Source organism: Eubalaena glacialis, chromosome 7 (genome assembly GCF_028564815.1).
Source record: "Eubalaena glacialis isolate mEubGla1 chromosome 7, mEubGla1.1.hap2.+ XY, whole genome shotgun sequence".
NCBI lineage: Eukaryota > Metazoa > Chordata > Mammalia > Artiodactyla > Balaenidae > Eubalaena > Eubalaena glacialis.
The window spans coordinates 75,566,384-75,587,331 of record NC_083722.1 but is presented as its reverse complement, the minus strand read 5'-3'; the positions used below and the strand labels follow the sequence as shown (position 1 = coordinate 75,587,331).

At 49.1% G+C, this 20,948-nt stretch overlaps 1 protein-coding gene and 1 non-coding gene across 2 annotated transcripts in view; both read right to left on the bottom strand.

Annotated features, from left to right (window-relative positions):
* The window catches only part of DOCK3 (dedicator of cytokinesis 3), a 362,194-nt gene that overhangs the window by 6,193 nt on the left and 335,053 nt on the right, over positions 1–20,948 (bottom strand). Inside the window, exons 38-49 of the mRNA XM_061197475.1 lie at positions 18,962–19,048; positions 17,473–17,577; positions 13,332–13,473; positions 12,157–12,323; positions 11,918–12,004; positions 11,260–11,439; positions 10,556–10,639; positions 10,309–10,425; positions 8,487–8,608; positions 7,135–7,273; positions 6,479–6,626; positions 1,036–1,154 (exon numbers count right to left, since the gene is read on the bottom strand). Of these exons, the coding sequence (XP_061053458.1) occupies positions 1,036–1,154; positions 6,479–6,626; positions 7,135–7,273; positions 8,487–8,608; positions 10,309–10,425; positions 10,556–10,639; positions 11,260–11,439; positions 11,918–12,004; positions 12,157–12,323; positions 13,332–13,473; positions 17,473–17,577; positions 18,962–19,048 (1,497 nt within the window). The remainder of the gene's footprint in view (positions 1–1,035; positions 1,155–6,478; positions 6,627–7,134; positions 7,274–8,486; positions 8,609–10,308; positions 10,426–10,555; positions 10,640–11,259; positions 11,440–11,917; positions 12,005–12,156; positions 12,324–13,331; positions 13,474–17,472; positions 17,578–18,961; positions 19,049–20,948) is intronic.
* Positions 20,528–20,600, bottom strand: TRNAR-CCU (transfer RNA arginine (anticodon CCU)). Its single transcript has one exon. It is a non-coding gene; the product is annotated as a tRNA-Arg (tRNA).

Sequence of the window (20,948 nt, the reverse complement as noted above, 5' to 3'; positions counted from 1 at the left end):
GGCCAGCTGGAAAACTATCCATGCTATCTGGCTCTGAGTCCTGCCATGTGCAGTGTTTGAGGGTCCACCCTCCAGTGTCTGCCTGGGCTCCAGGTTGTCCTGTACATGGCCAAGAAAAAGGACACAGGCACCCGAGGGTATCTAACTGTATCCTTCTGTCCTACCAAGGAGACCCACTGGTAGAAAGGATTTAGGGACCCCTTTCACCCCTGAGCACTGGCAGGTTTAGTCTCCTGGAGATGCCCCACAGGCACAGGCCCATGTGAGCACTGAGGGTAGGGAAAGGGAAGCACTCAAGCCCAAAGTCACAGACAGGACCTACTGTTCTGATGGGCAGCTGCCAGGCAGACCTGCTCCTTCCACCTGGCAGGGCTGACCAGGCACAGAGAGGTACTGCTGGGAAAGTCCTGGCACTCTGGGACTAGGTAACAGTTGTTTGGAGGTGACTTTCATGGACCCTGACAGAAGGGCAGGGCAGACTGGACAGGAGGGGAAGGAGCTAATCCCTGCAGCTTCTTGTTCAAGGGCCCCATATAGGATATTTGGAGAGCTGTGCAAATGGTGTGGAGAGTAGTCCCAGCGGGTAGAGAGGGGCTTCAGGTGGATGGATGGATGGATGGATGGATGAAAGAGGCAGAGTTTGCCCCAGTGAGGATGTCCTTCACACACACAGGGAAGAAGGCCATTTTCTAGACCCACGTCCACCACTGCCTTCTTGGGACAGAAAAGAACCAATTTTCTCTGCCAGACTGTTTATAGATGAGGAGTCCAGGAGGCTGGCCAGAAGGATAGAGAGCCACACAAACAATGGTGGTTCCAACCCTGCCACCACTCTACCCACAGCTGTACTCCATCTGGACTGCTGGTCCGCACATTCACTGCAGTTCCCATCTAGGAGCCCAGCAGCCTTCTGAGGGTCTTATGGCAGAATGAGGGAGGCACGAAGGACAATGCAGAAAGCCTAGCAAGTGCAACGAGGGAAGCCCAGGCCAACACACTTGCAGCAAAGGGCAGTCAGTAGGCTGGCTCCATTACCTGTCCGTTCTCCAGGATGGCTGCTGGATACATGGCACTGCTTGGGCGATCCCGGTGTGTGGGCAGCAGCAACATCATTTCCCGGGCATGGCGGTACTTATCTGGCAGAGAGGGAGAGCCTGTAACCAAGTGAGAACAATCACGCACAGATGACAAGCCACAGATGGAGGGCCCAGAGGGCAGGCATCCTTGGGGCCAAGGAACCAGGGTGGGTGTCCCCTTGCAGTTGGGGTGAGGATGAACTCAGCAAGCACAGGAGGAATGAAGCAGAGCCTGGTGGTTAGATGGTGGCGGGGGCTGCACATGGCATCCCAGCCAAGGCACACATACTACAGCCTGGGGCAATGCAGACTCGCCGACAGCGCCCTCACCATGCTCAGAGGCAGATCATGAGGAGAGCTGGGGACTGGAGCTGGGGCCCTAGGGGCCCTCTGCATCCAGCACTCTTGGGAGATGGGTGTGGCCTGGATGCTGAGCTCTCTCAGGGGGCCCAGGCATGGGCCCAGGCCAGCTTGCAATGGAGCCATCACACAGAAACAGACACACTCAGATAACACGGCAGCACAGTTCTTACTTGACACACTGTTTCTACACACTTACCTTCTCCAGACACCACTGGCCCTGTTCCCAGCTGGCTCCCTACCACCTCTTCCCAGATTCCAAGCCTCCAGTGCCTGGCCTCTGCCTTCCTGGCCATCCTACTGCAGACCCAGCCACACTGGCTGGGGGCCCAGGGCCCTGCACACAGGGGGCTCTCCAGGGTTTCTAAGACTTGCCCTTCAGTGAACTCGGGAGCCATGGAGCTAGTCTGGGACTTGTGGGTCTTTAACCCAGGCTCTTGAGTTGACTTGGTTCATGCCCTTCTCTTGTGAGAACTCCTCTGGCCTGAGGGGCTGTTATGGAGGCCAGATGTGGTGTGGCTTAGTCCCCATTGATGCAGGCCACAGCTATGGGCCCAGGAACCTGTCAACCAATGGTCCTCAAGGGGACCTTCCACAGAAGTAGTGAGAATAAACTTGCAGGCTTCCGTTGGGAAGATATAATTTAGAAGGCCCTCCAAACGTGTATCACTCATTGTGCCAAACACCAGCATGTCCATGTCAAACTAGTGGGGTCTTCTGGACCCTTCGTGGGAGGGTCACCTGGACCCCAGTGCCCCCTACTTGCCCACTGGCAGCTCGGCAGCCTCTGGCTGGTTCAAGTGGTTGAAACCCCTCTCTGTGATGTTTTCTTAGTGAGGCTCCATCTGAGAGGTCAACCTGCAGCTCAGGAGGCTGTGTGTCCCTGAAAACCAGGGTCTCTGGGCCTTCCTGTGAGTGTGCCGTCCAGGCACTGTCAGGGTACAACTAAAAAAGGTCTTCTGCAGCCAGGCGTTCTTGAGAAATGCCTCTTGTACTCATTTTAGTCCAAGAAGATGAGACTTAAATATGTCGAAAAAGTCAGTATATTAAAAACAAGTAAGGCAATTATTATTTAAGTAAACTTTTTCCACAGCTGGTCTGAGCGATACTGTTTACAGAACCTCAGGGCTGGCTCTAAGACCTAGTTATAAAAATATCCTTCATTGATAAGGGAATGAGTAAAGTATGCTTTTTTGAAAAACTAGGCCTGAATTGCTACTATTTGGTGATTTTTTTTACTTACATCAATATTTTCTTTTAGAACTTATGCTCTGAGGCAACCTCAAAAAGACGGCTGTGTAAAGAAAAAAGGAAAAGGGCTCCTAATCCCACTGGTTTCTATAGTCCCTTTCCAGCAAGAAACTCTGAATACTCCCTGGGTCCTGCTGGCCACATCTCTGGACAGGGGTACCCCCAACTTGGCGTGCACAGAGACACAGCCCCTTTATACCAGCTCAGTTACATCAAACTCATATCTAATACCCATCCCGCACCAGGCATGTGGTTGGAACATGGTGTACCGCCTTGCTCAGCTTGGCCATGGTCCCTCACCTCACGGAGCTCACAGTCTGGCTCACCAGGCCAACCCCAGATCTGCACACTCAATATCCTGATACATGTTGCAGGGCTAGGATGGAGGGACAGCAGCCTGCAGGCCCCAGGGGCTATGCTGAGGATTTGTATCCATGTTATGGAGGCCTCTCTGGTGCGAAAACAAAAGGGTGCTCTGTGCTACCACTAGATTTTCTAACTCTATCATCTTACTTCCTTCCCAGTTGTCTTCCCTGGGCAGCCAATACCATGGTAGGAGAGAGTGATGGCTACTTTTCATGAAAACATTTAAACACCACAAGGGCTTTTGTGTCACAGGACTTTTGAACTACTTCAGTTGTAGTTTGGTAAACCCCAGGGGGGCTAAGTCCCAGCATGACTGAGTTATTCAAGGAGGATCAATCAAAATCTCCATGTTTCCTAGCCCCACTCAGCCTTTTGACCACCAGGGGGCGCTGCTGACGTACAAGAGTTTAGACTATGCCTTGCAGGCCATTCAACTTGAAGGTTTCCAAAGCAACAAGAACCACAGCAGAGTGTCAATGGGCATGGCAAGGAAGGCTATTGGTGACATGACCACTCCTGGGAGTGGGGAAAGTGACTCCAATGCAAAGGACTCTCCAGGACACTCTCCATGAAAGCCTTCCCCTCATCCATAACATCAGACATAAACCCCAGAGTGGGCCGCTCTGTTTCTTCGGTGACCCCAGTGCATCTACTACTTCACCTCCCACATTTATCTAAAAACATCAGTCTTCCTCTATGACACCAGGTCACAGTCTGTATCTTCTCTCACATGTGGGCCTGACACATGTTGGGCCCATGGTTTCCTCCAGATGGGCCTACACATGGATTGCATGGATGCTGTAGCCTAGAAGTGACTTCCTGCTCTTTCTTAATAGCCTCTGCTCTTATCACGATTCCCAGCTTTGGGCCCCGTTCTGTTTAACCATTTTGTTCACTTTTATACTTCATATCTACTCCAGAAAGGGAGGGAGCTCCTATCAGCCTTTCACTATATGATATTCTAGAGTTTGACCATCATGATAGCTTACCTCCAGAGATGGCGACCATCAATGTCTTCCCTCCCAAAATACACATGCCACTCCTCACATCATGAGGTGCAGTCTTATTCCACACCCTGGTATTTGGGTTGGCCTTAGTGACTTGATTAACCAACAGAATGTGGCAAAAGGGATGTTCTGGGACTTCCAAAGCTGGGTAATAAGAAGTCTTGCAGCTTTTGACTGGGTGTCTTGGAATGCTTGCTCTGGGGAAAATCGGTTGCATGCTGTGAGAAGCCCAAGCTACAGAGAGAGGTCATACGTAAGGACTCAGGTTGACAGCCCCAGCTGAGCTCCCAGCTGACAGGTACTATCACCTGCCAGCCACGTGAGCGAGCCATCTTGGATGTCCAGCCTAGCTGAGTCTTGAGATGATTCCAGCCCCCCGTGACATCTGACTGCAAGCTCATGAGAGACTGCAACTGAGAATTGCTCAGTGAGCCCTGTTAACCCACAGAATCACGCAAGATGATAATAAATTGTGGTTTTAAGCCACTAAGTTTTGGTGGGTGGTTTATTATGCAGCAATTGATAACCAAGCCTTTTGAAATAAAAAGGGATCACTTCCAAACAGGGAGAACATAACTTCTCTCTATTCAACTCCGATGGTGTAAGAGCAACGCAGACTTCTCACTGAGCACTCGTAAAAGCTTGATGAGGGAATAGATTAGTATATGGTTAGCTGGAAGGACAAACGTGGTACCAGAAAGCCTGTGAGGTCCCTGATGGCGTCTTTGTCCTCTTCAGGGCACCGAGTACCAGGCACTGCCTAGAGGAAGTGTCTGAGCAATGTCAGAGTGGAAGTGAGTTAAAATGTCCATCCTTTGCTGCCTCTGTTTTTATCAATAATCATGGTTCAGAGATCTGACTTCAGCAAGAATACCCAGCTAAAGACTTAGATATGGCTGAGTATATCTTAGAGAGTGTTCAGGTTAGGAAAAAACCCACACAACAGATTAGATTACAAAATCTGTTTCTGCAGCTCTATTCAGGAGCATTACCTTAAGACACTGCAAATGCTAACCTCCACTACAGAAGTCATGGCTGACTTCTCAGGGTTTCCTTCCTTTTTATTCCCCAAACCATCTTTTGATGTACCTTCTTTATAACACAAATCACTGTTGCTTCTCTATGTTTGCAGCCCTCACATACTGACAAATCTTCAACATGCACCCATTTGTTGGATCATTTTTCTTCTTTTACACTAGAAATACCTGCTTCCAAATGCTGGCTCCCCTTTTTTGAGTGCCTTGGTCCATGTTAGGGAGGCAATCATGGAAGTGGAATGGGCATCAGACTGAGGGCTGGCAAGTGTAAAGACTCCAACTCCAAAATCAACTTGGCCACAAACTGGTTGGATGGCCTTAAGCCCCTCTCACTGGACCTGTTTCCTCCACAGGGAATGAGGGGTTGGGCTGGATGCTTCAGGTGAAAGTCTGTAACTGTGCCTGTTGCAGCCTTACCCCCCTTCTGCTGTCTGCTGAGGCTTTTCCCAGTTGGCCACTGCATCTCTCTCTCCATCACTGCTACTGTGGGCCTTTCAGGTTTGTGTGCTATGAAAGAAAAGGGTTTTTTTTTCCCCTCAGTGACCCTCTATGTCATACATTTGTGCTATTTCTGTTTATCTTCATAATAATGAGAAGAACAAAGAGACTCCACCCCTCTGAAGCCTGGAAGCAACAGCCAGTGACTAGCTGGTAAGCTCACCACTCTCTTCTGCTACTATTCTGCACAGCCAACCCTGGGAAGTGCTAGATTTTAGTCACCATAGCTAATTTCCATTCCACTGTGAATGTTTCTATCTAAAAGGACAGAGAATCAAATTTTACTACAGGAACTAGAATCGGAATGTGAAAAAGATGCTGGCTCAGAACAATATTTATTCAACTGAACAAGAAATCAAGCAATAATTGGCAAAGTTAATAGCTTTTTACAGAGCCATCTCTCCTGATTAAGACTTTCCCAACTGAACAAAGATTTTTTGGCTGTCGTTACCGTTTATAATAATATTTTCCAGGGTTAATTTTAGTCTTCAAATTTAATTTTCATACTTTTTCATCATGTTTGATTACTCAAGACAAAACTCACTTTTGCCTTAACTTTGAGCTTTATTCTTGCAAACACTTCAATGGAAAAGAACTGAGCCTTCCCCTAGGCTGTGTGTCCTCTTACTGAGGTGGAGATGTGATGGCTAGCTACCTCGGTGGCAGCATAGCTGCAACCACTGCTCCAAGCAGGGTCTGAAGCCAGCCAGAGAAAAAGATTTGGAGGTAGGACCCCTCGAGTCCTTGGTGCTAAAAGCGCAGGTGAGCATTCTCTAAGTCACAGGGCCGCTTTCAAAGACATAGCCACAGATAAGAGGAGGAGAAGTGGGGCCCATGAGGCTCTCTCCTCTCCCTTCTGCAAGCAGCGCCCTGCCATCCTTACCTCGGGCACTGGAAGGGGCAGAGGTAATCATCTGGGATGGTGCTGAATGAGTGGAACTCAGGCTGGAGGAAGAAGGGCTTGCCTGGGACGAGGACAGAACAGAGACGTTGGTGACTGAGCCCTGGTACCTGGGGTTGGGATACGCGAGCTGCAAAGGGAGAAAAATTAGCAGGATAGAGGTCTGAATGGCCAGGATTGTAGACTGGCCCAGAGTTGGCTTCTTCATGCCATGAGGTGCCCAGACCCAGTGTCTGATACTGTACCCTTGCCCTGATGGAGGCCAGGCTGATGGCCAGCACTAAGGGTCACCTATAACCCCAAAGGAGCAGGGCTGTTGGGTAGACTCTAGTGATGGTGCCCATGGAGGAAGCAGGACTTAGCCATCAGGAATGCCAGGCAGGAAGGCAATCTGTCAGAGGATCATTCCCATGGGATCTCTAAGAGCAGCCAGGACTGAAGCTAGATTTCCTTCTTGGGAAAGAAGGCCTGGGAAGTGCAACATGGGATGGTGTGGAGGGAAGGCAGTTTTGCTAGCTCTGGGTGTTCTGAATTCAGGAACAAGAGAACTAGGCAGGGATGCCAGTCCTCAGGCCAGCAGAGAGGTGAATCCTCTAGGTATGGTGCCCTGGCCCATTCTCCTTGGACAGTTCTTGTACCTGCATGTGATGGTACAGGTCCTCAGGAGCCTCGCCCATGGAGCTGTCACCCAACATCACCACGTTTCCAGCTTCGCTAGATGTGTGTGAGGAGAGAGAGGATGATGAATGGCGGCCGGTCCCCATCAAGTTCATGGGGCTGTGAACAAGAGTGGGAGATAGGGAGGAGTCAGGTCTGGAGCTGAGACACTTTGCTAGGTGGTGGGGGGGAGAGTCATGGGTGTGTATAAAACAGTCATCCCCAAGCCTTAGCCATCACTGGTTTGGATGGTTCCATAGCCAATGCTCATACCCATCTGAGGCCTGGAGCAGTCCTGAACCCCACCAGGGGCCCCTAGTCTGGGAGGGCCAACGGTAGCTTGGCATAGCCTCGACCTAGAGTTAAATGGTTTATGGCCACTCAGTCTGATGACATCAGCAGTGTCGCAGGAGGAATGAGAGATATGCTGAACCAGGTCAAGGATCCCAGGTCCTCCTTGCTATGGGGTGTTTATCTGAGCCAGTGCCCACACCCGGATGGGATCTGCTCCTAGGTCAGGGTGTCTTCCTGGTTTGGGGAAGCTATCAAAATAGCTGGCTGTGAACCATCTGTTGGCCTCCTTCCATCTCTGTGGCCACAGGCTTGCCAACAGTTCTCTTCTGTCAGTTCTAGGCAGCCCCCCATTCATTCATTCCTTCTCATTTGCTGAGTACCCCTCTGTGCTGACTTGCTGCTCACATTGGAAAACAAACCCAAGTGAGGGCTCCTCTCCAGGGTCATCCCCTGGCCTGGGCTTCCTGCCCTAGAGACTTGAAGTCTCCCCAGTGGAGCCCCGGCGACCAGGACTCCCGAGTGCAGAGCAGGGACACCTTGATGTTCACATCACCATGTTGTCCTCTTCCTTAAAACCAGCTGGTGATCCTCATTCCCCCTGGGATCAAGTCCAAAGGCCTGAATGAACCGAGCCCATCCAGAGCTGGTCCTGGCCCTCTTCCATGCCCTGGAATCCTGCACTCCAGCCACTTGGCTCTACCTGGAGTGCTGACCAGACTGGCTTGCTCATATCTTGAGGTGTCTGCACATGTTAGTGACTTTGCCTGGATCTTTTCTGCCCAGCAAACTTCTACTTACCCTTCGACTTAACCCAAATGCCCCCTCCTCCGTGTTCCCACAATACCATGTATACTCCTCTGTCACCCAGGATGACTGGATGCAGAGTGTAGATCCTGTAGCAGGAGCTGTGTGTTTGCTGTGCACATGGGTAAGAGGGCATGTGCGTACACACAAGCACTATTTTGGACTTCCTTGCTCTGATCTTTGACAGTCAGACTTACCTTTGTGGAGGGGACCCTCCTCAGCCCTAAGGCCATACCTGTGCCGGTGGGTCATCCTGATGTTCTCTGGGCTCATGGGGCTATGGGATGCTAGGACATTTCCCCGTGGGGTGCTGGTGCCTGAACATGCAGGACTTAGCTTGTCCAAACCCGGAAACTCCTGTTGAGAAACGAATGCCCCTTCATAATAAATAATTAAGAATAAATAAGTAATTAAGAGGTGAGAGGGAAGAGCAGGCTGGTGGCAGGAATGTAAAAGAAAAAAAAATCATATACTGTTGGCTGAACCTGAACTACTGGCTTCTTTTGGGCAGTGATCCCTTCACGACTAAAGCACCCTCCTAACCACACTGCAGCCTGGGGCAGAGGCTGTGAGGCCTAGGTCAACCCACTAAGAGCACATCTGGAGTAGGCTGAGGTTGGTCTGAGTTCATAAGAGTGTGTTAACAGGCATTTCTCACTATAGGAAAAGTAGAACAAGAGCTGGGAAACAGGAGAGGAAGAGCTGATTATCATCTGTCAGACAGTGGACACCTCTTACATAAGAACTGGAGTTGGGTTTTATTGGATTGCTAAATGGCCCAGTTCTCAGTGACCTGGGTTAAGTTGTCTGTGACACAGTCTATGGGGAGACAGGACACAAAATCCTGATGCAAGTAACTGGAAAACAGTACAGTTCTATTTTTGCATAATTAAGTATGTAGACATTTTGGCAGAAACTTTTGATCCCAAATCCTCCTGGGTGACAGCACATTGGTTTGTGTCCCTATTTGTGACTCTGAGGAAACAAAGCACAACTGTCCAGGCTTCCTGAAGTCCTTCACAATCTGTGGGCCTTAGATGGGGATGTTTCTGAGCTTGCCCTGAAGAAGCAGGAGGTTTTCCACTCCCTTCTTCCAAAGCATGCAGAAGGCTGAAATGTGCTTCTGCAGCTGGAGAGGACACCTCCATGTGTGCCCTGGAGACCCTGAGGTATGTGGGTGAGCATTTTGTGCCTTTTCCTGCAGTGACCTGACAGCCTGCATGCTAGAGAGCTCCCCCAGTGGCCAGGCTCTAGCTTGCCTGGGTCACCTGCTGTGATGGGGAAGTTCACACACAGAGAGACCAGAAGTTTTCGCTCAAGACCACCTGAAGCCTACTCTCAGCCAGACAGCATTCCCTGTAAGACCCCTGGAGGGAAACTAGCCCTGGAATACAGACCCTGCTACTGCTTGTGTGCATCAGTCCTTGGGTCAAACCCTGCCATGGAGACCTAGGAGGCAGGTCAGAGTCAGGGAGATCTTCTGGGGCCTGGGCCAGCCCCAGAACCTGCCTGACCCTTCTAAGAGAGGCCAGTACAAAAGTACTGCCCACCCTAGGCCTTCTCAGATGTGAGCCTGGGTCATCAGACATGATGGAGGAAGAGGGAGGGAAGGGAGGCAGGGGGTTAAAGAGGAAGGGGAAAGAGAGGGGAAAGAGGGAGAGGGAGGAGAGGAGGCTGGCTCAGGCTATGCCTTACCTCTGTAGGTTCCTGGGATGAAAAATATCTCCAAAGAGATCCCTGCATGTGGGCCTTAAACTTTTCCTCCTCATATGAAAACCTCTCTTCACCAGCACAGTGCATTGAAAAAAACATTCTCTGTCTGTCCTTGAATATGACTCCTCCTTAGGGAGGAAGTGAATAAGAGGATCCTGGGTGTCCTTCTCCTGGCTAGAGCACCCACCTCTGCCTCCTGCTATCCTGTGGTGGGAACAGCTTTTCCTTCACGTTCGCCTCTCCAGCCCCTCTTCCCACGCCCCCTTCCTCTGGCTTGCTGCACAGGTCTGGAGGAAGTGACACCTGGTTATACTGCAGCAGGGACAGGACAGGGATCAGCTTACATGGTAGAGACTGGCCCGCATCATCTGGAACTGATCAATCAGCTTCTTATGCAGAGGGCGCATTTCTGGGTGCACGAACTTCTCATGAACTGCCAGCCCGACTCCAAGAACATGAACCTATCAGGGTGATAGACAACACTACTCCGTTAGCCAGGGAGCAGACCTTGGGTGCTGCAGCTATCCAGCTATCGTGTGGTGCCTAGCCTTTCCCTCCTAGACACTGGCCTCCAACCCCGGCAAGACATACCTGCTCTTGCATGAGTTCCTTGAGCTGAGTGATCTTCTCAGCATCTCCTGGGTGCTTGGTGATATAATCTTTATCAAAGAAGGCCTGTGAAAGAAAAGGCCAAGTCAGGAAGACTCTTCCCAGGGCTACTACTTAGAGTCTGAAGGTGCCACCTGAAAGGTAGCCGGGCTGCCTCCAAACAGGTACACACACCAACGTACCTCTAGCTTGGCCTGCTTGAACCTCCGGCAATCACAGATGTGTTTTTTTGTGTCTTAAGAAGGACCGAAGGTGACCAAGTAATCTAAGCCTGAATGCTGGTCTCAGCCCCTCATGGAGCCTTGCTGGCTTGGGTAGGGCAGGCAGGGCTGGTGGCCAGGGTGAGGGGACTAGTCTCTTAGCCAGCCCACAACTCACTTCTTGTGAAGGGCTGGGCTCTCAGGCTCCTCTTGGAGGCCACTTAACATCCTTCCATAATCAGATGGATTACCCATCTGTCAGAGTTCAGAGAATAAAAAGGAAGAAAAGGCCCCATCAGAGAGCTGTGCAATGTAAATAGGGAGTGGCAGGGAGCTTAAAGCCTCATCCCAGGACCATCCTTGGCCAGCTGAGGCACAGCCAGGAGAGGGCTTGTTGGGAAGGCTTCCCTCAGAGGCTGGAATCTCAAGAAGAGGCACCTGAGAACTGCTTTCCCAGCCAGGGTTTGGTCTGGGACCCCAGCTCACCTCTTGGTAGCGTGCAATGCCTCCGTTGACAGCGGCGTCAATGACGCCATTCAGACACATGCTGAGCAGGTTGACGTTGCCGTGCACCTGCTTGTGCTGATACTGGCTGATCAGGGCCCGCAGCTCCTGGTTCTTATTCTCAACCACCTGGATGGCATTCTCCAGGGGGCTCACCTCCACCTGGGGACACACAGCAATGGTGTCATCCCAGGCACAATGTCAACCCCTCCCTCATCACAGTTCTGACAGCAGGGATCTATGACCTGTGATTCTGACTCCCCGCCCTTGTTCCTGTGGAGTTGGGACTCCCTGAGCCCTTTGTAATTTCCTCTTCTCATCTGTAGGCACTTAGAAGTACAGTAAATAGAGAAGAGCACCAGTTCTGAAGTCAGAGGTCTCTGGCTTCCTGAACTTCAGAGAATAGTTTCTGCATTCATAAATTGTGAGAAAAAAAAAATACCTGGTGCCTAAGGGTGTTGTGAATATTAAATGAGAGAACGAAGGTGCACAAAGCCTCCAGCACAGGATTGCCTGTGGCAGCCTAGGCCAGATAGGCGGCCTAAGCACTCTTTCTCTCTTCAGTCCTTAGAGAAAGGCCCCCAAAGCAAGAACTGAGGAAGCAGCTGTGAAAATCAGCCCCATCTGAAACGTGTCTCACCAGCTCCCTCCTCTCCACTTCGAACCACCGAGAGATGCCAGGCAAGCTGTGGGTCAGGGTCAGCGTGGTACGCTCGATCCACAGGCTCTGCAGGGAAGGCACAGGTAGGTTCAGGCCATTAAGTGATTTTTACCACACCCTGCCTGCCCGAAGGGTGAGACACTGATGAGCTCCTGAGAAAGTGGGGCTTGCCCCGGCCTCGCTATAAGCACTGCCCCCACTTCCCTAGATTTGTTCACCTTGAATTCATTCTCCTTGTCCTTGGGGCCTTTGTGAAAAGGCCTGTCGTACCGGAACTTCCTCACATTGTTGACGCGGTAGAAGCTCTTGACGCGATCTGGGACCCTGTCCATCTGCAGGACGTCCACATAATCTGGAATGGGCGTCACTGCATAGATCTGCAAGTCTGGGCAGGAAGTGAAGGAGAAACCCAGAAAGACTGAAAGAGAGATGGACCTGAGTGGCTGACCCCTGTCATCCCCCCAAAGGAGAGAAGAACACCACAGCCCTTGTTCCCTACTGGCAGCAGCAGCATTTCAAGAGGCAGATCAGACCCAAACACAGACCGAATCTCCCTATCTGCCCCCCTCCCCGCTCCAGCAGTCAGTCTCCTGAGCACTCAGCCAAGGTGAGATGTCAACAGCTAGGTGTTCTCCAGTGCCCCTTTAAGAAACAAGGGAAAGGGGTCAGGAGAATGCAGGTGCCCACCCCACAGAAATGAAAACGCTGCAAGGGCCTGGGCCTGCCCACTGTGGGTAAACTGTATTTACTGCAAAACAACATTTTAACAAAGTACTCTTTGGGATCTCTGTGGCGAGATAACATATGGGAGTCTACCTGCCCTCCTCTCTCTGGAACAAGCTTGCCACAGTCATGGCGACCGTCATGAGGTCTTCAAGGAAGCTGTGTGTGGGGAATGAGGGGCAGGCCAGTGTTTGCATTCAGACTTTCAAGTGCCTCAGACCCCCTGTCTCCTCCCCCATCCCCAGAGCTGTGCCTCAGTCCTGCTGGCAAAGGCTCTGGGTAACAACAGATGCACGTGGGAGTAGAGCAGGACACAGAAGTGGAGTATCCCTGCAGCAAGAGTCCACAGTCATTGCTGCTGGCTGCCTAGGCAGACCCTTCATAGGGCAGGGTGGGGACTCAGGTGCTGGCAGCAGCCAACCAGAGGGATAAAGGTCCCCCTGAAGCTCAGCTGATGACCAGGCCCCCATGGCTAAGGGCATGCCACGGCCCCTCTGTGAAGCACGAGTGCCCTGCTAAGTGTCGGTCAGTAATGAGGACACACTCTGCTTCAGGACTTATAGGTAACCTGGCCTGTATGGCCAACGACATGGCAGAGGGGCAGCTGACTGGGTGGGCCTCACCTCCCAGGATCCCAGCCCTCCTTCCCCTACTAAGTGTCAAAAGATACACTGGGCATCACACTGCAGGATGGTGTCATCAGGGTGGTTGGGGTGCTGCATGGCGACAGCCTGTGGGAACTCGCTGAGCATCCTCTGCTGGAAGGCCTCCAGCCTCTCGTAGTCGTGGCCACGGCACACGTATTCTTTGTTCTGCCACAAACGGGAGAGCACACTCAATGCCTCGCCTGCAGCCACCCATCCCCCGCCTCCTCATCCCACAGACGTGTCCTAGGAACCCCTGTGGCAGGCATGGACACAGCATTAAGTCTCTGCCTTAAGGGAAACGATGGTCAAGAAGGGTGAGGGACAGCAGAAGGGAGAACTGCACTGTGGTGTGACAGCCCGGGGTGGTAGGTACGGCAAAGGCTGCAGGAAGCTCGAGGGAGGGAGGGCTCCTCACACAGGAAGGGATGCAAGTGGGGAGGCAGGGTGAGATTTTGGAAACAGCCATGCCTGAAAAGAGTCCTTAGAAGGTCCACCTGGGTTAGCGCAGTAGAGAAGAGTGGGGGGCAATCTATGTGGGTATGGTGACAACCAGGGCCACAAGCCAAGACAGGAAAAGGCACAGCTAGAAAGAAGGTGCTTGTGGAGAACTGGTGGGAGGGTGACTGAACATGCCTGCAGGTGTGTGCCAAGGAGTATCACTATGGGTACCACCAAATAATTTAGAAAAAGGGGTGATCAGGTGTGTGCTTTTGTAGGATCACTTTTGTCAGCTGGGAGAAACAGTCTAAACGTTGCCCAGTGTCCAGTGGGCATTTATCAACCTCTCTGGCAGCAACTCCTTTGCAACTGTGTCAGCAGAACATCATTCCAGCTACACATTTCTTTCTTTTTTTTAAAAAATAAATTTATTTAGTTTTGGCTGCATTGGGTCTTCGTTGCTGCGCGTGGGCTTTCTCTAGTTGCAGCGAGAGGGGGCTACTCTTCGTTGCGGTGCACGGACTTCTCATCGCAGTGGCTTCTCTTGTTGTGGAGCACAGGCTCTAGGCGCGCAGGCTTCAGTAGTTGTGGCACGTGGGCTCAGTAGTGTGGCTCGCGGGCTCTAGAGCACAGACTCAGTAGTTGTGGCGCACGGGCTTAGCTACTCTGCGACACGTGGGCTCTCCCCGGACCAGGGATCGAACCTGCGTCCCCCGCATTAGCAGGTGGATTCTTAACTACTGTGCCACCAGGGAAGTCCCCAATTACACATTTCTTAAAACCTCATGTTACATCACACTTGGTACAGGTTAGGTCTCAGTTTTTTTCTTTGTGTACGGAAGGCATGACAAGGCACCTTCAACCCTGCTGCTCTGCCTACCTCACAGCTGGTCAAGAGTGAGTGGCTGGAGGAGGCTCCTCTGAAGCCCTCTGGTGACATCTGTCTGCCTGCCTAGCTGCCTCACTAGATTCACTTTGGCAAATGGTGTCAGGCACTGGCAGCCCCTCTTGGCATGTCTTCAGAGGAACGGGGAGAGAGAGGTTCCACAGGGCCAGCCCTATGCTTCCCAGTACAGGGATAATCACAGGCCAGGCTGTGGATGACCTCAGCCTTTTTGGAATAGGATTTCTGCCCACTTTTCACTTCTTCTCTTACTATGGGAGAACTCAGCTAAGGCTAGGCCACATGTCCAGATGGATCAGAATGGAAGGGCAACACTGGAAGGGAAGTCAAGGTCAGGAGGAGCAGGCTGGCCTCTCCAGTGGAACAGACAGAGGACAGAGACATTTCTAAGTCCCTTGCTTGATAAGGAGAACTGACAAAGAAGGTAACTGTTTAGAACTGGCCTTTTCATATCCACTCACAAACGTACAATCCTCTCCAGTGTCTGTTCATAAATCAAATGAAGAGAAACAGAAATTCCCCCAAGGAGGGAGGGCTGGATGTTTTCCTGTCTCCATGCAGATTAGTAGATAATCACATTTGTGAAGCAAGATGGGCAGATGGTCCAGAGAACTCAAGCTGACAGAGCTAGAGTAATAGATGGCCTATGTGGGAAGGTGAAAGAGTAGCCTAGTGTTCTGGGGAAGACCAGCAGGAGGAAGGCACAGAGCATTGACCTTGAGGCTGGTTGCTGCTTTCAAGTCTGCTCAGGCGAGAGCCCCAGCATCCCTACATGAGACAGATCTGGCTGCCACTGCTTTCCATTTTGCCCATGCCATTTATAAGGCAAACGGCTACCTCCACTGGACTTATTCCATTTGCCACAGATGAACTGAGCAGCTGAGGGAAGGGAAGGCAGCATGTAGCCAGGCCAGGCAGATTTGTATGCATGAAACATAGCTCCTAGTGTGGAAATGAGGATGGACTGATGGACGGTATTTCCTAACACCTCTTGTTATTTTTCCTCCATTACTGGCACCCTTGAAACCACGTTTGAACATATAGACTGTCACTTGAGAACACTGTATGAATGGCTCAGATGCAGGTTCTATACCAGGTCCTACTTGTCAGAAAGCTCTGAGAGCCCTAAGACACTGACATTCCCTGTGACATGAGCATGAGGGGTGGGAGCCAGGTGGAACCATGATGGAGACCTCCTGCTTGACAAAGACAGAAATGGGGAACATCAGGGCCTGATTTTGTATTACTCAAAATAATGATGTTTTGGAGTAAAATCTGGTGGATGACATACAAATTGTGGGACTAAACAAGGAGAATAAAATGACAAGCATAATTTGCAAAGATAAAATGTGAAAGAAATAACTTACAGGGCTAGAATCATTAGCTTATCAAAGGGCTTTCTAGAGATGCTTTTGGTTTCTAATTCTTGTACTATTCCTTCTTTCTCTTTTTTTTTTTTTGCCTTCTTTCTCTTCTGTTGACCTCTACCCCCACTGCTGTTGTATGATCTATGCTGATGGGGGCAACAAACATGCCACTTCTGATATGCCTGGACTGGATGGTCCCTAGAGAATGAAGGAGGTCCAGTCTCCTGAGGAGATCCTCTACTCATTCACATTCTGCTACTATAAACACTCCTGTGCAATAGACTTAGAGCCTTCCGGGGATCACGATCAGGCAGAGAGTGCTTGCTGTCCCTATCACTATTGCTAGTTCCTGTAGAAATCATTTTCTTTTTAGCCTATAATGATTACTGCCCAAGAAATGTGCATGTTGACCTGCCTTACATCTGAAATGTAGTCAACCTGGACTTTGTTGCTTAGCAGACTGGCTTTTTTTAAGGAGCCATTAAGCTCAGTTGACCTTTGATGAGATACCAAGCTTATTATTGCTCACTGGCTAAAGCAATTTCTCCAGTAAGATAGGATCCCAAACACATCAAGGGAATCCTATGAATTTTCCCAGCTGATTCCTGGACACTGAACCTTAGTATGATACTGGAACTGGGGACAATTGGAGCTACTCTTAGGTCTCAACTGCAGCCCTAGGGCTCTTTCATCAGCACAGCTTCGTTTAGGTCATTTGAGAACAGCAAATCCGTATGGGCTACAGCCTACAAGCCCAGGCTGACTTCTCCTGGAGCCTCTGGGTTGTGCTGATTAAAGACAAAAAAATCGCAACTGTTTAACTGGTGTCAGTATGTCTATGCTCAGTCGTTCCTTCCACTCTGTTTATATACCAGCTCAGCCTTTCCAGCAATGGTGGAGGAAAATGGCTGTAATCATCATGGGCCAGAGAACTGGCTGCCTAGGAAAGGCTTTCTACAGCCAAATCCAATGTTTGGCAGCTCCCACAAACCCCAGGAGCAAGGGGACTATCCTCTGAAATCTCTCAAATCAATAATTCTCCACCGTGGCTGGACTGCCTACTGTTGAGGTCAGGGCTGTACTGATGTCCTGTCTGGCTGAGAATAGTCACACTGGAGGATTCCAGGCACTGGAAACAGAAGTTGGAAGGTTTCTAAACATACCTATGGGACATTCTCACACCCTGGTCATTTCCTGCAGGAACTTGGTTGATTTGGTAAGAAAACCACCCTCATACATTCCAGGTAGCTACAAAACAGTACTGCAGAGAGAAACAGAGTCTAAAGTTGGTAGCTAGTCCAGTCAAATTAAGCCAAATTTTTTTTTGTTGGCTGGTCAGTCCTTCAAAAAGATGTGTTCAGTAGAATAGGAAAAAGGTTAAAAAAAAAACCAGGTTATAAATAACTTACGTGTAAAATATGATAGAGGTTCTTGTGACTACCTGAATGGACTCACCCGAAGGAAAAAAGGAAACTTCCTGCCATAGAAGCCGACCCGAAAGAACTCAGGCTCCAGGCGTTGCTGCTCCATGATGTTGTCATAGTAGCTGGCCTCCATTTTCTGTGAACGAGAAAGGAAGTTGGCTTGACTGCTAGTTGTGTTGGTTGGCTTGACTGCTAGTGGTGTCCAAAGCAAGCTCTCCCAGGCCTAAGTAGACACTGTCTTTTGGAAAGAGAACATGGTGACTCAGTCTAGATAAAAAGTGAGCCCCTAGCCCTGATCAACCTCTCCCTGGGGAACTGCCTGATGGAGAGGAAGTCTTCGCTCTCCATTGTCCCCTGACGGTGAAGCAGCCCTGAGAGGCTGCTTGGAGTGTCCTTCCCAATGAGTGGACTCAGCCCCACAGAGACTCAGGCTTCCTGTACTTTCAGGGGTACACATTTAACATGGACTTCCTTTTTTTGCTCAGGAATTCCTGGTTTTGACTGATACTCACTACACCAATTGAGTATAAGCTAGTGTTGCTTATAGGTGGCACCATTTTCCATCAGTCCATCTGCGTTGCTCTTGTTCATTTATCATCTGACTCGACGCTAACAGAATGAGGAAGGCTTAGTTACCAGCATCACTGGTACTGGTCCCAATTTAGGAGATTTTAAACTTTAAAAGTTGAACTAATATCCATGATGTCTGGTATTACCAAGGTCAATAAGTTTTTTAGTCTTGGCTGGCCTGGCTTCAGGTTCAGAAAAACTCACTGAAATCTGACTGGGAAGACAGCCCTAATGCACTCAATCAAGCCAGCCTGCCAGGGGGCAGCGGCCTTCAAAGACCAGTCAAAAAGCTATTGCTAGAGAACCACATCTATTATATAGGTCCAAATCCTGATCAGGATCAGGGAACACAGAAGACCTAGCCATGCTGACAAGGGTGCAGGAGGAGGATGAACTGAGATTCCTGACTTCTCTTTGTCAATGACCTGTTACGATTTAATACCCAGCACCGGCAACTAGGAAAAATTTGGGAGACCTTCAAAGTCCATTTCACTTAATTTTGAATATTTTTCATCACAGAAGGGAAGAAGAACTTCCTTTACTTGGCTGCTTAGAATTGACCATAAGCCAAGGCACTGAAAGATCTTATAATGTTTTCAGATGAAGCATACCTGAACAAAATCATTTCAGGAAAAGCTTCTTCATGAAGTCGAGCTGCCACCTCCTCCTTGAAACCCCCATCCTATCCTGTGTATGCTGCTTCTCCCTTCCTTGAGCACCAGTGGCCCTTGGGGTCTGGATCATACAATCATTTGTCATGTGTTTGTTTTGGTTCCCCAGCCATAATGCAAGCATCTTGAGAGCAGGAACCTTGGCTTTTGCTTCTCCTGTACTGTCCACAGCACTAAACCAAGGGCTGGGTCCACAGTAAACGCTCCCTTAGAAGTTGATGCCAGAAAAGTGCTAGCACCTCCACTCAGGGTTGGGGTGGGGGAAGGGGCAAAGCTCACCCGAATCCAGCTGAGGCTCTGATAATCATAGAGGCTCTCATACTGACACGCCAGCTCCCTGCACAGTGGGATCCCAAATTCCCAACTCTGCATCAGAAATAGGAAAAAGGCTTCAGCACCTCAGGCAGCCTCGGAATGGCCCAAGCCCACATCAAACATATCAGAGGGCACAACCAAAGGCCTCCTGCAACTCATATGTCACAAAGAACATATGCTCAAAACCAATTTGTGGAGAACACACAGCACTGTGGTTTTCTGGCTTGAGGCATAGCTTTCAGGTTTCTACTCAAATGTTTCCACTTCCAAGAGGCCTTTCCCTAACTACCTTGTCAAGGACAGGCACTACCCCAACCATTCTTTCATTACTCTGAAGTTATCTGGTATAAAAAAAGTATTTACTTTTTCAAATTGAAGTACGGTTGATTTACAATATTGTGTTAGTTTCAGGTACACAAATGTGATCCAGTTACATAAATAAGACTATACACACACACACACACACACACACATACACACACACGCATAGATATATTTTCAGATTCCAATATTACTAGATATTGAGTGTAGTTATTACAAGATATTACAAGATATTGAATGTAGTTCCCTGTGCTATATAGTACGTCCTTGTTGTTTATCTATTTTATATATAGCAGTATCTGTTAATCCCAAACTCCTAATTTATCCCTCCTCCATCCTTTCCCCTTTGGTAGCAATAAGTTTGTTTTCTATGTCTGTGAGTCTGTTTCTGTTTTGTAAATAAGTTCATTTGTATAATTTTTTTAGATTCCACATGTGATATCATATAATATTTGTCTTCTCTGTCTGACTTACTTCACTTAGTATGATAATCTCTAGGTCCATCCATGTTGCTGCAAATGGCAGTATTTCATTCTTTTTAATGACTAATATTACATTATATATATAATATATATACATACACACACATACACACACCCTCCCCCCATCTTCTTTATCCATTCATATGTTGACGAACACAGGTTGCTTCTATGCCTTGGCTGTTGTAAATAGTGCTGGTATGAACATTAGGTGCATGTATCTTTTTGAATTAGAGTTTTTGTCTTTTCTGGATATATGCCCAGGAGTGGGATTGCTGAATCATGTAACTAAAACTAACTCTATTTTTAGTTTTTTAAGGAACCTCCATACTGCTCTCCATAGTGGCTGCACCAATTTACATTGCCCCCAACAGTGTAGGAGGTTCCCTTTCTCCACACCCTGTCCAGCATTTATTATTTGTAGACTTTTTGATGCTGGCCATTCTGACCAGTGTGAGGTGATATCTCACTGTAGTTTTGATTTGCATTTCTTTAGTAATTAGTGACACTGAGCATCTTTTCACGTGCCTGTTGGCCATCTTTATATCTCTTTTGGAGAAATGTCTATTTTGGTTTTCTGCCCTTTTTTTTTTTTTAATGGTGCAACCACATTTTTTGTTTTAATATTTTTTCTTTTCTTTAACATTTAATTAATTAATTAATTTTGGCTGTGCCAGGTCTTATTTGCGGCACCCGGGATCTTCAGTTGCGGCATGCGTGCGGGATCTAGTTCCCCGACCAGGGATCGAACCCGGGCCCCCTGCATTAGGAGCACGGAGTCTTACCCACTGGACCATCAGGGAAGTCCCTCTGCCCATTTTTTGATTGGGTTGTTTGTTTCTGATATTGAGCTATATGAGCTGTTTGTATATTTTGGAAATTAGGCCCTTGTCGGTTGCATCATTTGAAATACTTTCTCCCAGTCTGTAGGTTGTCTTTTCATTTTGTCTATGGTTTCCTTTGCTGTGCAAAAGCTTGTATGTTCGATTAGGTCCCATTTATTTTTGCTTTTATTTCTTTTGCCTTGGGAGACTGATCTAAGAAAATATTGCTACAATTTATGTCAGAGATTGTTTTGCCTATATTCTCTTCTAGGAGCTTTAAGCTGTCATGTCTTAAATTTAAATCTTTAAGCCATTTTGAGTTTATTT